The sequence below is a fragment of the Rattus norvegicus genome, chromosome 7 (assembly GCF_036323735.1).
Source record: "Rattus norvegicus strain BN/NHsdMcwi chromosome 7, GRCr8, whole genome shotgun sequence".
Taxonomy (NCBI): domain Eukaryota; kingdom Metazoa; phylum Chordata; class Mammalia; order Rodentia; family Muridae; genus Rattus; species Rattus norvegicus.
In genome coordinates, this window is record NC_086025.1 from 106,883,181 (window position 1) to 106,899,937 (window position 16,757).

At 46.5% G+C, this 16,757-nt stretch overlaps 1 protein-coding gene across 12 annotated transcripts in view; it reads right to left on the bottom strand.

Annotated features, from left to right (window-relative positions):
• Nucleotides 1–4,184, bottom strand: part of Trappc9 (trafficking protein particle complex subunit 9) — a 477,026-nt gene extending 472,842 nt beyond the window's left edge. For 6 of the 12 annotated variants that reach the window (XM_063263586.1, XM_063263582.1, XM_063263581.1 and 3 more), the window contains exons 1-2: nucleotides 3,882–4,178; nucleotides 406–998 (exon numbers count right to left, since the gene is read on the bottom strand). In XM_063263586.1, the coding sequence (XP_063119656.1) occupies nucleotides 406–989 (584 nt within the window). In that variant the 5' untranslated portion in view covers nucleotides 990–998; nucleotides 3,882–4,178. Of the gene's footprint in view, nucleotides 1–405; nucleotides 999–3,881 lie in introns of all 12 variants that reach the window. The other 6 variants (XM_063263587.1, XM_063263578.1, XM_063263584.1 and 3 more) reach the window with 3 other exon arrangements.
• Between the last annotated feature and the right edge of the window lie 12,573 nt (nucleotides 4,185–16,757).

The window sequence follows — 16,757 nt, forward strand, 5'->3', positions numbered from 1 at the left end:
GAAGGCAGGAGGAACATGATAATTCAAGGTCACTCTCAGATACCTAAAGAGTTGGAGGTCGACCTGTGCTATCTGAGACATGACATAAAAACAGTTAAAATAAATATTAACCTTGTTTTCGATCAAACACAGAGCAAAGTAAAAAACTATTCCTGGTCTGTTTTATGTTCTTTCTCACAGCTCATCCCAGCTCACCACAGCCTGGTTCTACAAGCAGAGATGGCTGCAGGAGTCCTACCAGGGCATTTGTGACACCCAGGAGTGTATGTGCTGACCCCTAAGGCACTCCTCTTCTTTAGTGGCCAATGGACCACATTTGGGCTCTCCTTCCTGCAGCAGGCTCCTGCTTTGTAAGAAGGGGCCAAGCCCAGGGCTTCTAGGTCAACCATTCCTACATAAACTTACCTGCTATCCGTGTCTAGTCCCACGAAGTCCTTTTTCTCGAAGGGGACACAGAGAAGAGGGATCTTGTCCCCGGACTTGTCCGTGGCTCTGTCCAGGCGCTTGGACTCCAACACAATGAAAAGGGACTCGATGAAGTCTTCGATGCGCTTCTCCACTGAATCACAGTCATCATAGTTGGGATAGAAGGCCACATCCGGGCGGGGCTGCTCAGCCACATCACCCTGCAGCCCAAACACAAAGAGGCGGGAATCGTAGAGCGTGGAGCCGTAGATCTCCTTCTGCACGTGGAACTTCTCGAAAGTCTGTGGCCAGTCTTTGGGCGAGAAGCAGTCGGTGATGGTAATGAGGCCCACAACCTTGCGGTGCGTCTGGAAGTCGCCCCACTCGTTGTTCTCCGGCGGGTAGTGGTGCCGGTAACGGATGAAGAGTGCACGCTGTGAGTCGCGCACACTGAGCTGGCTCACCGAGCAGATCCGCTTGTAGATCCTGAAGAAGTTCTCCTCAGAGACGATGCCCACGGCCTGAACGACCACCAGGAGGGTCTGGTGGTCCTCTGCGCACTGCATGTAGTCAGGAACGCTCATCCTGAGGGCCTGCCCAAAAAGAAAGGAGGCTGTGACAGATGTCTCTGCCTTACAGAACTCACACTGACACCGTTAGCAGTGGTGACAGAGACATGTTACACTCTTTATCCTCACAGGCAACCCTGCCTATCACTCTGGGTGGTCACAAGTGATTCACACAGTACCCTACAAGGCTACTTATCCCTTCTGTGAGAAGCAGGAGTTGAAACTAACCATGGACCAAATATACCAGCATTAGTGAGATTTCCCCAGAGCCCAGATTTGAAGAAATAGGAGCCTCCTCATGAACAGAAGTATCACTATCCCAACTCTGTCAGACCCCTCAGTTTAATATGTGAGCTCAACACACTTCTGGTTAGAAGTCCTACCAGGTATTTAACTGTGAAACAAGCTATTTATGGGCAAGAGTAGCTAAGAAACTCCTGATATGCCACCACAGAGGGCTTGTGTATTCCTCAGGAGAGCAAGACCAGGTAGAACTGCTAATGAGGATGTGGTCTCTCTACAAAATGACAAAGTATGGTCCACGCATGGCTCTCAGGAGGCCAGAGTCCAGTCATGAATTCCTGGTGAGCCTGGACGACACAGTCATAGTTTATCTTAAAATAAAAAATAATAATAATAATATTTTTAAAAGTGCCTTTAGGGCTGGAGAGATGGCTCAGTGGTTAAGAGCACCGACTGCTCTTCCCAAGGTCCTGAGTTCAAATCCCAGCAACCACATGGTGGCTCACAACCATCTGTAATGAGATCTGATGCCCTTGTCTGGTGTGTCTAAAGGCAGCTAAAGTGTACTCATATATAATAAATAAATAAAATATTTTTAAAAAAAAAGTGCCTTTAATGCCAGCCTCTTAGAAGGCAGTAGCTGCCAGTTCTCTGTGAGTTCAAAGCTAGCCTAGTCTACAGAGTAAGTTTCAAGCCAGCCAGAGCTGCACAGTGAGTGCCCCATCCCAAAAGAATATTTATAAAACAATAAAAATAAAAATAAAGAATGACAAAGGAGTTGAATAGCTCAGTAGTTAAGAATAATACTGTTCTTCTTGGGGTTCCAGAGTTCAGTACCCAGCATTCATACCACAACCACCTGTCATCCCAGCTCCAGTGAATTCATCAGCCTCTTCCCACTTCTAAGGGCACTGCAGTTACATGCAATGTCCACTCATGGGCACAAAAATAAACAAAGCATAACAAAAATAGTGTCCTAAGTTTGGAGCATTGCCACCCTGGAAACCACAGACTGATACTTTGAAGCCGGAGAGCTGACGAGCTGGACATGAACTAGATCTCAACAGAGAAACCAGAAATGATAAGAGCTGAGCGTGGCAGTATACACACACACACACACACACACACACACACACACACACACACACACACCTTTAATCCTGGCACTCAAGAGGCAGAGGCAGGCAGATCTCTGAGTCTGAGGCCAGCCTGGTCTTCATGGTGAGTTTCAGGACAGCCAGGGTTATGGAGAGACCCTACCTCAAAAATAAATATTTCAGGGGTAAAAAATACATGAACCTAAGATTTACCATTTTCAAGCATATAGTTCCAAAAGCATGAGGAGTATTTCGTGTTGTACAATGTCATCATCATCCATTTCCAGAATTTTCCATCTTACTGCTTGGAAACTCTGTACCTACTGACAACTAAACTCTCCATTCTCCACCCCCACCCTACCCCCATCCCCATCCCACCCCCGGCAAGGATCAGTGATAACGAGCGACTGCTAAAAGGTAAGGATTTTCTTTCTCAGTAATAAAAAGTTGTCCTGGAATGGTTCTGGAATAGAATAGTTGTATAACTGTGAAAATACTGGAACCCCTGGACTGTACAAGGTGTTTGGGACACACATGTTAGCAAAGTGCTCTACCAATGAGCCCTTGCTCCCACCCCTCTTTTGACTCTGAGTCTTACAGCTGGCCTTGAACTGGCAATCCTCCTGCCCATGCCAGACTGTTTTCATTTTTGGTTTGTTTTTGTTTTTTTAAGATTAACTTTCTTGACAATTATATCCACACTACAACCACCCCACTAATAGTCTACCATCTAAAACAATTTAAAAAGAAAACCAAACCTCACTGGGAAATCTTCAGGTTTCCAACGTCATACCCCTGGTGCTACTGTTTGGTAATAACAGACAAGGCAGATGAGGAAGCAACTGTAATTCCTTAACTCTGCAAAGTCACTGCTTTAAAGGGGGTGTGTCGGCCTCGTGCTTTTTTCCTGAATTCAACGGAGTCTGGTTTCGGCTCCCTTAAAGGCCCCTAACACCAGAAAGCTCTGCTTAACAATGTAACAAGAGGGAATATAACATAGAGGTGAAATCTAAGGCCAATGGGAAGTGACACTTCTCCCAAGCTGTCACTGGAAGCAAACTGGAGTTTACAGCGCAAGGATCTCATTCCAGGGAAACTGCAAATCGGGTTGGGTTTGAGGCACTGGGCCGCTAGGGACGGTGCACCCCATTCCTGGCACACAATTGTGGGCGAGGGGCGTGGCGCACGGTGTGCAGTGCAACCCAATTCCAGATTCCAGAACCGGAAAAGAGGAAAGACTTAGAGCCAGAGAGCCTGGCCCACCAGGAGGTGCAGGTGCAGACCATCCCGGAGAGGTGTACGCAGATCCTTCTGGTGTGCACACCGCACCCCAGATGTAGGCGGGGCGCCAAACGACTGGCAACGGGGTAGCAGGCTGTCCCGGGCTGGGCAGGGGACCTGGGCAGACAAGGAGACCTGACAGGCAGAGGACCCGGCAAGCAGGGGGAACATGGGTAGGCAAGGGACCGGACAAGCAAGGGACCCGGGCAGGTGCAGACCGGGCTAAGCCCCCAGTCAGCCCCTTCCGGCCAGGAACCCCAACGCGCGGCCCTAGCCGGGCACTTACACAGCGCAGTGGCCCCAAGCAGGAGCCGAGGCCTGGAGGGCAGCGGGACTGAGCAGCCTGGAACCTCAGAACCACCGGTCGAGCCGGCGCAGCTCCTGCGCGTGCGCAAGTCGTGTTCAGGCCTAAAATCTGCCCCGAGTTTTCCCGAAGACCTGGAGGCTGAGAGGGAGGCGGAGAAGAGGGAGGAGGGATAAAAGAGAGGAGGAAAAGGAAGAAAGGGTGGTACTGGAAGACTGGAGTGGAAGAAGACTAGTGGAAAGAGAAGGAAGTGGAGGGCACTAGGGAGGGAGCAGGAAGGGACTGAGAGATGGGAGGAGCCGGAGGAGGTGCAAAGAGCTCAGAAACCTTTACTGGGGGAGGTGCCTACGTGGGAACCGCCAGTCACCCACTCCAGGCTGGATTTGCATTTATTTCCCTGGTGACACCTTGGCAAGACCCCTAGCTATCTAGCTATCAGCCGCCGGGTCTAACACACACACACACACACACACACACACACACACACACACACACACACACACACACGAGTAAAACAAGCTATATAATCCTTAGAGGACTTGATACCCCCCGCCGGGTCTAACACACACACACACACACACACACACACACACACACACGAGTAAAACAAGCTATATAATCCTTAGAGGACTTGATACCCCAAACACCACCTCCCACCCACTTACAGGTTGGAAAAGTAGATATGTGTGGTGTAAGAATGCTTAAAGGAGCTACCTCTGAAAAGTGAGGTTAAGCTGAAGGCTTAAGGACTAGCTGCCTTTTCAGTAAAACCAGGCTCCTGACGTGGACCCCAGCAGTAAATCCATCCTTTAAAGGTTCCTGAGCCTCTTGGAAGGGTAGGAAGTCACTGACGGTTGTAAGTCCCCGTGTGTTTATAAAAAGGAGTGTATAGAGGTTACAATGTACATCCCTAACAGTGGCTCCAGAAAGTCAGACAGAAGGGAAGACTCTCTCCCTTGTGTGTTTACAGAATTCTGATTGAACTTTTTCTACCATATGCATGCATTTCTTTTTTATTAAAAATACATTAAAAAATAGTAATGGTAGCCAGGTGGTGATAGCACAGGACTTTAAGACCAGCAGAAGCAGGAAGATCTCTGTCAGTTTCAGGCTAGCCTATTACACAGAGAAATCCTGCCTGGAAAAAAACAAAACAAAACAAAACAACAACAATAATAGAAAACCGGAGTGGACCCTTCAGCAAGCACAAAGGAAGAGTAGTCTGAGTCAACAGCCGCTTTAAGCTAGCAACAATGTATTTACTATGTATTCATGCTATTTTATTTCTCCTCCTCCCCCTTGTTTTGTTTTTTGAGACAGGGTTTCTCTGTATAGCCCTGTCTGTCCTCAAACTTACTTTGTAGACCAGGCTGGCTTCAAATTCACACAGATCCACCTATTTCTGCCTCCCAAGTGCTGGGACCAAGAAGCATGTGCCACCACATCCGGGTACTCAGTTATAACATAGCTTATGATTCACATTTTTAATGCAATAATACACTTCTCTTGTCTCAGCCAGTGGAAAAGTGGAAAACCAATTGGTATATGAAGGTCTGAGTGCCAACAGCCAGACTCACGCTTAGCACTTATTCATCACATAGCCTCAAAGCAGAGCTATGCTGCAAATTGGGGTTTGTGCCATTTGGCTAGGAGCAAACAAGGGGTTAGCGCTATTTAAGGATCTCACTCCAGGGCATGTCCAACTCCTTCAAACTTCTTTTCTGTTTTAATTTCTCTATAAATAGATGAGATGGGCAAATTGAAAAACTAACTGGGGGGCTGTCAATAAGAAACGTTGCTTATTTTTTGTACATCCTTTTCCTGTTTCTGATGTACCCACTGTATTATCTCACTGTCCTAACACCTATGTGGGGGAGGGAACACCACTATGGAGCAGAAGATGAATAGAATAGTAAAGAGGAACAAGGTTGGCCTAGAAAAGGCTTGCCACGGTCTGAGGCCACCAAGCTGGAGTGTCCGGGAGTGTTTTAATCTGTAACATTTCCCAAGTGTCTCCTCTGAAGATCGGGAAATTAAAAACACACAAAGTGCCTGCAGGACATTTCTGGGCAGTTAAAGTGGGAAAAGACTTCTAAAATAGTCAGTACTGTGGGGAACAAATACCCTTGCCCAAATTCAAACTAGAATTGGAGACAAGAAGTGCAGAGCACTCTGGGGCACACAGTGTTACCAAGTGTTGCCTAGGTTTTGGTTTTGTTGTTGTTCTTGGGAGGGGGAGGTTGTTTGCTTGTTTTGGTTTTTGCTTATTTGTTTTGTTTTTTTTTTAACTTGGTTGGGTGGTTTTTAGTTCTTTGAGACTGGGTTTCTCTGTGTAGCCCTGGCTGTCTTGGAACTCATTCTGTTGACCAGACCAGCCTCGAACTCAGAGATGCACCTGTCTCTGCCTCCCCACTGCTGGGATTAAAGGTGTGTGCTACCACCACTGGGCTTTGTTTTTGTGTTAAAGACAGAATCTTACTTTGTAAGGCAAAGTAAGTACAGCCATCTTGCCTTTGTGCTACTGGAATTTGCTATGAAGACCAAGCTGGCCTCAAACTCACAAAGATCCTCTTGCCTCTGTCTTCTCAGTGCCAGGGTTAAAGGCACGTGCCAACACACCCAACCTTCATTACTTTCTTGTAGGTATCTTCTCTTTTCTTCCTCTTCTGTGTCTTACTGACCTTTTCCCACCCAGTATCCCATTACTTAGGGGCCCTCTGGAGGCATGGACTTAGTCACGTACATAGGCTGGCTCTGATTTTTTTTTTTCCATTCTTACCCGAACATCTGGTTGAGAGGAGGGGCAGTGTCCTGAGAGCTCCAAGGGTCTAGGTTAGTTGACTCTGTTGGTCTTCCTGTGGAGTTCCTATCCCCTTTGGGGCCTGCTAAGTGTTGACTTTAAGGGAGTCAAGGACTTTAAGGGAGTTTAAGGGCTATACTGGAGTCTGAATAATCTTAAAGAAGGTAAAGGTGTTCGTTGCCAAGCCTAAAGACCTGAGTTCAATCCCCAGGACCCACATGGTAAGAGAGAACTAACTCACATAAGTTGTCTTCTGACCACCTCTGGGCACCTATGTGCATATAAATAAAATGTAATGAAAGCCTTTTTTGTTGTCGTTGACTAGTTCTGGGGTCTGAGGCTGAACTCGATGATGGACTACTACTGGCTGAGCACATAGGAGGCCCTGGGGTCTTCCCCAGTACCACAAAACAAACGAAAACAACCTTAACAGTTCAGTGCTGAGGGTAGGGCATAATGAGAGAGGCTTTGGACAGACTGTAATGAGGTCTGATCTACCTCTCAACTAGCTCTTTTTTTTTTTTTTTAACATCCCGCTCACTGCCCCCTTCCTGGTCATCGCCATCCCCTTCCCCCATTCCCGCTCCTCTTCTCCTCTGAACATCCCCCCATAGCCCCTCCACCTGCCCCCCAGAACTTCAAGTCTCTGGGAGGTTAGGTGCTTCCTCTCCCACTGAGGCCAGACAAAACAGCCCAGCAGAGTACATATCCCACAGACACGAAATCGTTTTCTGAGATAGCCCCTGCTCCAGTTTTTGGGACCTCCATGAAGATGGAGCTGTACATCTGGACATACGTGCAGGGAGGCCTAGGTCTAGCTCGTGGATGTTCTTTGGCTGGTGGTTCAGTCTCTGAGAGCTCCAAGGGTCCAGGTTAGTGGACTCTGCTGGTCTTCCAGTGGAGTTCCTATCCCCTTCGGGGCTGCAATCCTGTTCTTCCACAAGAGTCCCCAAGCTCCACCCACTGTTTGGCTGTGGGTGTCTGAGTCAGCTCCTGGGTGGAGCCTCTCGGAGGACAACTTGCTCCTGTCTGCAAGCATAACAGAGTATCAATAGTGTCAGGAATTGGCGCCTGCGCATGGGATGGGTCTCTAGTTGGGGCGGTTATTGGTTGGCCTTCTATCAGTCTGCTCCATCCTCCGTGCCTGCATTTCTTGTAGACAGGATAAATTCTGGGTTCAAAGTTTTGTGGGTGAGGTGGTGTCTCTATCGCTCCCTTGTGATTCCTGTCTGGCTGCAAGGGGACAGCCTCTTCAGGTTCCATATCCCCAATGCTGTGAGTCACGGCTAAGGTCACCCCATTGATTCTTGGGCTCCTCCCCTTCCCCAGGTCTCTGACTTGTCCTGGAGATGCCCCCCCACCTCATCACCCCCATCAGTTGTGGATTTCCATTCATTTTTATGGCCATCTAGCCAAACACAAAATAGTATACCTTCTTCTCAGCACCTCATGGATCCTTCTCCACCATTGATCAACTAGCTCTTGTCACTGGCTTCCAGCCTTGTTAGTCTTACTCCACACCGGTTTATAAAGAATTCCATTCTCAGTCTTGAAGGAAGGCCCTCCTCTTTCCTGCCTCAGAGGGGAAAAAAAATCAACCTTTAATGTCTCTTTTTTGTTATTTTTCATCAACTGACCCTCCCCATGCACGGTTCTAATTTGATTTTTATTGCTATGATAAACATCATGACCAAAAGCAACCTGGGAGGAAAAGATTTATTTATTTCAGCTTCCCTGTTAACCATCTATCCTTGAGGGAAACCAGGAATTTGAAGCAGAAACTGAAGAAGAGACCAGAATGGATTGTAGGCAGGCTCAGGTTTATCTGGCTTTGTTGTGCAGAGACATCGGCCTGTAATAATACTCCCCACAGTGGGTTGGGCTCTCCTACATCAATTAGAAAGCAAGCAAATGCCCTACACACATGCCCATGGCCAATCTGCCGGAGGCAGTTCCTCACATGAGGCTTCTATGGTTTACCAAGCTGAGAACCAAAATGATCTATTAAACCCTCATACTCACTCTTCTTGGGAATACCAATGCCCAGAGTTTGGGATTCACTTGGATCTCTTCCCCTAATGCAATCCTCCTGGAGAAGGTATCCTTGCTCTTTGGAGATGTGCCAGAATGTTTCTTTAACAATATAAAATCCAAAGCTAGGTAACTCTCAACCCTCTTCTGTGCATTAAAATTGAAAATACTGACCTTGCCAAGTGTTGGCAAAGATATGGAGAAACCGGGCTTTGGACTCACTGCCGAGGGAGAAGAAACTACTACAGACAGTTTAGGATAAGGTTCGGCAAAATTTTCCATCCCCCATGACCCAACCCCACCACATATATGCCCACACTAATTCCCACTTGGGTGTTTATTAGGGGAAAAAATATGGTTAAATGTTCATAGTAACCAGTCATAATGGCCACCAACAGGGGGGAAAGGCAAAAACAAACAAATGTTCAACAGGAAAATGGGACTACTACACAGCCAGAAAAAAGGACAAGTCACAGACATAGTCTATGATGTAGAAGACTCTCGGATGTCTAGTGAAGGCAGTCTGACAGGAAGAGATGACAAGTCCGTTGGTTTGATGCTCTAGAGAAGACAGTGCTAATCTACACTGACAGACAGGACAGGTGTGCCCTGGGCCCAGGTTAAACGCTCACAGGAAAGGAAAATAGACATTTGGTGGGAGGTGGGGGGCCTAGTAGGAATGTCCACATCTTTTTTTGATGTCTACACTGATGTACATGTTTGTCCAGCATCTCTGAGACACTTAAAATGAGCACATTTTGTTACATGGAATAACCCGTTCTGACTGGGTATGGTGGCTCCTACCTAGAATTCCAATATGCAGAGCTTGATCCTGGGAATCCTGAATTCAAGACAAGCCTGGGCTGCATATCAACAAGCAATATGTTCAGGGAATTACTGTGATCAAGCCCTTGCCCAACCTTTTCAAGACCCTTGGTGTGAGCTTGAGTACCACAAACAAAAGCCTACAGAATGGTGTCATCTATACCTGCCCATCTGTTCCTGTAAGCAGATACCTCTACCCTTGCTCCATTAGCCACTACAGATAGGAGTGAGATTGCTGGCCAAGATCTCCACTCCCACCTGGGACCCCAGAAGTGGGGAGGCTGAGGCAGAAGAATTGCAGTCTGGGACGGGGAAAATAACTCAGTCAAGAGTGTTGGTCATACGCACTTGGGAACCTGAGTTTGATCCCCAGAACCATAGACATCTGTGATATTAGACCTGGGAAGACAGACAGGAGGATCTTTGAACTTGCTAGCTAAGCTGGGCTGACTGAATTCAGACCTTGTCTCAAAAATAAGGAGTAGAGAAATTGAAGAAAGCAGCTGATGTTGACCCACCAGGTTGAACACACATGTTCAGAGGCACACATGAAAAGCTGAATCTAAAAAAGACTTCTACCAAGCAATCACCAACATGATCCCACCAACATGATCAGCCACCACCACTGAAAGAAGACATTTGTCAAGGGATTCCAGTGCAGCACTGTAGTGGCTATTCCTGGTTGTCAACTTGACTCTATCTGGAATGAACTACAGTCCAGAATTGGAAGGCTCACCTTTGATCCTGATCTTGAGGTGGGGAGACACAAGTTTCTGACCTGGATCTTGGTATGGAGATCTTGAGACAAAGTGCCTATGAATCCTAGGAGCTAAAGGTGAGGAGATTTCTGAGTTCAAGCTCACTTGGGACAAAGCAAGTCCCAGATCCAGGTGTGGTGGTACACACCTCTAATCTGGGACACACCTTCTGCTGGAGACTTATATAAGGACATTGAAAGAAGAAAGAGTATCTCTTTTTCACCTGCCTGCCTGAACCACTGGACTTCCATTCACAGCTGCTGCTGATCACTGTTGGGGAGTTGGACTACAGACTGTAAGTCATGAACCAACTCTTACTGTATAGAGACTACCCATAAGTTCTGTGACGCTGGAGAACCCTGACTAAAATAAGTAGCATATACTTTTAAATTCCTGTATGCATTCTTTTTTTCCATTTGTTTGTGGATTTGTTAGTTTGTTTTTGAGAGAGATTCCTGAAAATCATCCAGGTAGGTCTTGAACTCCTGTGCTCAGGGGGTCATCTGTCCTTAGCCTCCTGAGCATTAGAGCTACAAGCAGCACCACCACACCCACCTAGTAAGAATGGTGGCAGAATGTGTCATGTCTGTGGTTTCAAACTCTATTATACAGCAACAATAACCATAAAGATAAGTGATAAAGAAAAACAGCCTAGCCAAATGTGATGGCTTCTGTCTATAATCTCAGCCCTAAAGAGGCTGAGGCAGGAGGATTGCCAATAATTCAAGGTAAGTTTAGGCTACACAGTGAGACCCTAACTTCCAAAAACTAACTAACTAACTAACTAACTAACTAACTAACTAACTAAATAGATACATTTTATTTTAAAAGCAACACTTTAATTCTTTTTTTTTTTTTTTGGTTCTTTTTTTCGGAGCTGGGGACCGAACCCAGGGCCTTGCGCTTCCTAGGTAAGCGCTCTACCACTGAGCTAAATCCCCAGTCCCAACACTTTAATTCTTAATGGGCACCGAACACTATGGGCACGGAACATTTTAGTTATATTCCGATGATGGTGTTCCAGAGATCTTATACATAACCTGGTCAGGTTTCAAACTGGCCTTTGTTGTTGCTGTTGTTGTTGTTGTTGTTGGTGGTGGTGGTGGTGGTGGTGGTGGTGGTGGTGGTGGTGGTTTTATTTTTCAAGACATGGTTTCTCTGCGTAGCCCTGGCTGTCCTGGAACTCACTATGTAGACTAGAGTGGCCTTGAACCTAGAGAGCCATCTGCCTCTGCCTCTGCCTCCAAGTTCTTGGATTAAAGGCATGCACTACCACCCAACCAGGCTTCAAACTCTTCATGTGACTGAAGATGACCTAGAATGTCTAATCTTCCTGCTTCTACCTCTAGGGCCTTCATACGCTTTAGAAGTTAATATTTGTTTTTATTTTGTGTATGTGTTCATGTCTGAGTGCACATGTGTGCAGGGGGAGTTTAGGTAAAAGCCAAAGGTCAATATTGTGTGTTCATGGCTTTGTCTTATTTCTCTTTTGTTCTGTTTTGGTTTTGTTGTTTTGAGACAAAGTCTTGCTACATAGTTATGGTGGTTTGAATGAAAATACCCCACAAAAGGCACATGTATTAGAATGTTTAGTCACCACTGAGTGTAACTATTTGAAAATTAAAGATTAAGGATTAAAGAATTAAGAGATGTAACTTTGCCAGATAGTTATATTGGTGGTGGTTCATGCCTTTAATCTCAGCACTTGGGAGGCAGAGGCAGGTGGATGTCTGTGAGTTCCAAGACAGCCTGGTGTACAGAGGGACTTCCAGGACAACCAAAGCTATATAGAGAAACCCTTTCTCAAAAACAAAAGAAAACAAGACCAAAAAACCACACAAACAAGAGATTTGGTCTTGTCAGTGGGAGCAGACACTTTTCAGTTTTGAAAAATCCCACACCAAGCCCAGTTTCTCCTCCCCCTTTCCCTCTCCCCCCCACCCTCTCCCCCTGCCTCTTCCCCTCTACTACCTGTTGGTTAAACTGTAAAGCCCTCAACTACTCCATAGCATCATGCTTGCATGCTTCCCACCATGATCTTGTTGTACTAATCTTCTAACACTGTGAGTAAGTCTCCAATTAAATGCTTTCTCTTTTGAGTTGCCTTGGTTATGGTGTCTCCTCCCTACAATGGGACAGTGACTAAGACAGCCTTAGCTGGGATCTGCATGCAATTCACTATATAGACCAGGCTGACCTCAAACAGAGAGATCAGCTTGCCCCTGATAAAAGGCATGTTTAGCGCTCTCTCTGTCTCTGTCTCTGTCTCTGTCCTCTGTCTCTCTGTCTCTGTCTCTGTCTCTGTCTCTGTCTCTGTCTCTCTCTCTCTCTCTCTCTCTCTCTCTCTCTCTCTCTGTGTGTGTGTGTGTGTGTGCTCAACTTTGTGGGTCCTGGGGTCTAACTCAGATCGCCAGGCTTTTTGGAGAGCACCTTTACCCACTGATCTATTTGCCAGGCCTCCTATTTGAGGTTTTTGAGTCTGGGTCTCATACAACCCACTCTGGCCTGGAACTCCTTATGTATCTAAAAATGACCTCGAGTTGACCCACCTGCCTCTACTGTCCTAGAAGCAGAGACTGCAGGCCTACATCACCACGCCCATGTGTTCTCAGTGGACTGAGAGAACATACCGAAAACTCTCAAAAGTTACATCTTCATGTTTAATTCATTGCTTATAAATGCTGAAATCTCTAGCAGCTGTTGAAGTTAAAAACATTAACTTACTTGAACACATAGTTTTGAGACTTTCTAACAAGTTTCATTGTCAGTGATGTCAAACCAACCTTCATGTACTGGACCTTCAGTGTTGGTTAGGGTGGCACAGGAGTGAAGAAGGGCCTTGTCGGTATTTCACATGCATGTGCATGTATAGGATTACAAATTCCATTTTAATAAGTGAATAACTTTTAGACAAATAAAAGGGTGTTTTTTGAGGCAAGGTCTTAAGTCTTGGCACCCATTATGTAGACAATAGAGATCCCTCTGCCTTCTTGGTTCTAGAATTAAAGGCAGGTGTGTGCCCCCATGCCTGGAAATATACCAGTTTTGCATATTTGTAATATTCTGATCAGTAATCTTTTAAATTTTTTTAATTTATTTATTTTGTTTATATGTGTGTAAGTTTGTGCGTGTCATGGTGGTTATGGAGGACAAAGGACAACTTGTGGGACTTAGTTCTCCTGCCACTAAGTGAGATCCAAGAATCAGAATGTTGTCCTCAGGCTTGGTGTCAAACACCTATACATGCTGAACCCTCCTGCAGGCTTGGGATGGTTAGTTTTGATTGACAACTACTTGATTACTTGTTAGAGAAGCTCACCTCTGAGTATGTGTGTTTGTGTTACCAGAGATTAGATCTGCCCTGATCCGTGCTTTAATCCACTGAGAGACTGAAAATGTGAACAGGCTGTTAGGAGGTGGTGGAATCATGGGAGGTGGGGCTGGCTAGAGAAAGCTATGCTCAATCCCCTTCCTGACACCACTCTGTCTTTCCTGACCACCATAGGGTGAAAAACTCAACTCCACCACATGCTCTCAGGGCCACGATGGTCACCTTCAGCACAGGCAGGGACAATCCAACCAACAAGGGTCTAGGAATAAATGTAAACCAAAATAAGTTCTTTTTCAAACTGTTTCAGGTATTTGTCACAGACACAAAATGTCTTGGCAGACATACACACACATGGAATTGTCCAAGGACAAAAGACAAATAGTTCCATTAATTACAAACAAGTCCCAGACCAAGGCACAGGCAAGGAGAGTCCCAGAGCATCAGAGGGGCTGAGACCTCATCAGTAGGAGAAAGCTTGTCTTCAGTGTTTCATTGGTGGAAAAGAAGCCAACTTTGTTTAGAGGGAAGTTCCTGTTTGGGGAAGCAAAGACACAGAGACTGGCTCAGTGGCTACCTTTCTGTTTCTCCAAGGACAACTAAAAGCAGGCCTGGACACTCAGTACAGAGCCATATCAGCCTAGGAACAAGGAACAGGGATGTAGGAAAGGGGTGAGACCCACAAGAAGTACCTGTGGGGCAGGGGAGATACTCAGTGGGTAAAGAGTCTGCCATGCAAGCTCGAAGAACTGAGTTCAATCCCCAGGACCCACTTTAAAGCCAGTTGTGACAGCTTACACCTGAAGAGGCAAACACAGACAGGTCTCTGGAATTCTGTCAGCCAGCCTAAGTGAACCAGTGAGCTACAAGTTCATAAAGAGGCAGTTTCAAAGAATAAAGTAGAGAGTGACAGAAGACACCTGATGCTTAGATTGACAAGGTCCCATGCACACACATGCATGTGTACCTACACCCATACATCACAGTCATACAACACACATACACAAATAAATAAAAATAGATGAGCTCAGTCTAACTCCCGGATGTACCTGCTCCTGGTTAGAAGAGCTCAGAGTCTCTGGAACTCATGATAAATATCCGAGCCATGTGGGTCCCACAGTCCTTGCCACACTCAGCTCTGTCACTATCCAGAAGGGTCAAGGATGCCAGAGACAGGTGTCCAGGGCTAATTCACAAAAGTATATAAAGAGCATCTCAGATTTTTCTTTTGTTTTATTTTTGGTTTTTCCAAGCAGGGTTTCTCTGTGTAGCCCTAGCTGTCCTTGAGCTCACTTTGGAGCCTATATTGTCTTGAACTCCGGGATCTACCTACCTCTGCCTCTCAAGTGCTGGGATTTTCAAGGCATGCAACACAAATCTCAGGTTTACGAAAAGCAGAAGTCAAAGCATGGTGGTCTCACTGCTCTGTGACCCTAGGCGCACGGTGCAGGCCAGTGTTCTGTTACTCCAGAGGCTGGAGGAATCGGCTGAGCCTAGGAGGTCCAACCAACCTCAGCAGCATAGCCAGACCTTGTCTCAGGTCTTAACTAGGGGTTCTGTTGCTGTGGCAAAAAGCACCATGACCAAAAGCAACTCAGAGAGGAAAGGGCTTAGCCTCATTCCCATTACCACACCACAGTCTATCATCAAAGGGAGCCAGGGAAGGAGTTTAAAATAGGAACCTGGAGTCAGGAGCAGAAGCCATGGCGGAATACTGCTCCCAGGCTTGTTCTTCATACCTTTCTCTGCCTTTTATTCTTACAGGATCATCTAGCCCACCAGCCAGGGCCCTAGCACATCATCAATCAAGAAAATGCACCACAGGCTAGCCCTCAGGCCAATCTGTTTGGGGCATTTCATCAGCTGAGATTCTCACTTCCCAAGTGAGTGGGAAGCTCAGTGGTCAGGCTTAAAGGGTTTCCATAACTGCATTCTCTCAGGTTTTTCCTTCCTAGCTGCAGGGAGGTCACTCTCCTGAGCTAGTTGACTTTCACTCAGTTACTGGGACAACTACAGTGACCAAGAGCAACTTAGGGGAGGAAAGGGTCTGTTTCAGTTCTACAGCCCACTTTGGAGGGATGTCAGGGCAGGAACTCAAGCAGGAACCGTGAAGGAACACTGCTCATCGGCTCCCTTGCAGATCCAGGCTTAGCTAGCCTTCTTAGGTAACCGCCCAGGGAAAGGTGTTTTCCACAGTGGGGCAAGCCTTTCTATATCCATTATCAAATATTTCCATATATACACATAGACCATATGTTCTGGAAACCCCTCCATTGAAATCCCCTTCTCTGGTGACTGCAGGCTGTGCTAAGCTGACCGTTAAAACTAAGGTTATTGCAACCATAAGCTGTGAATTCAGCCTATGTTCCATGAATGTAACAGGCAGGACTGAAGGTAAATGACCTGCAACCCCTTCAGAATGGAAGCCCCAGAAGAAAAGACACTCTGGGCCAGCAGAAGCTTGACCTGACAGTTCAAAGTCTCTCCAGTGCAGTCAGAAGCCAGGCTGTTCCACAAGCAGTGTGGCTACCATCCCTACTGCAAATAGCCACTATGGCTGTCTTGTTTTCAGCAGACACTCCCTCTAATGACTGGAGATAACTCGAGGACCCGTTTTGCTGTGTCATGCTGCCACTGAAGTCATCTCTAGGTACCAATGCATCGGTTCAGAAAACTAGCCTCTAGATCCACTCAGTTTGGTTTGCAGCGCAAAGCCACAATAAGCACAGCTGTCTCCATAAATGTGTATTTAGGAGCACACTCTTAAACATGCTCGGTTGTAGCTGAAAGGTACATCAGCACAAGAATCTGCCCCTGAAGGTACCCGATTGCCTTGCTTAGTTACCAATACACACATGGAGGGAGGGGACTTACAACCAAACACTGCCTTCAAGAGTGTGGAGAAATAAGATCAAGAGGAAGGTGGGACACCACTCAGGAGTGAAGATGCTGCCTGGAGGTAAAGGCAGCTGCTTTGCCCTTGGCCTGGAGCCAAGAGCCAACTGCTCCCACTCTGAGTGTCTACTTAGTTGCTATCCCTAACTGGGCCCTCTGCAGGACCACCCAATGCCAGCATCTTCTAGCAAAGCAGGTAACCACGTATCCTCCTCCTTTCT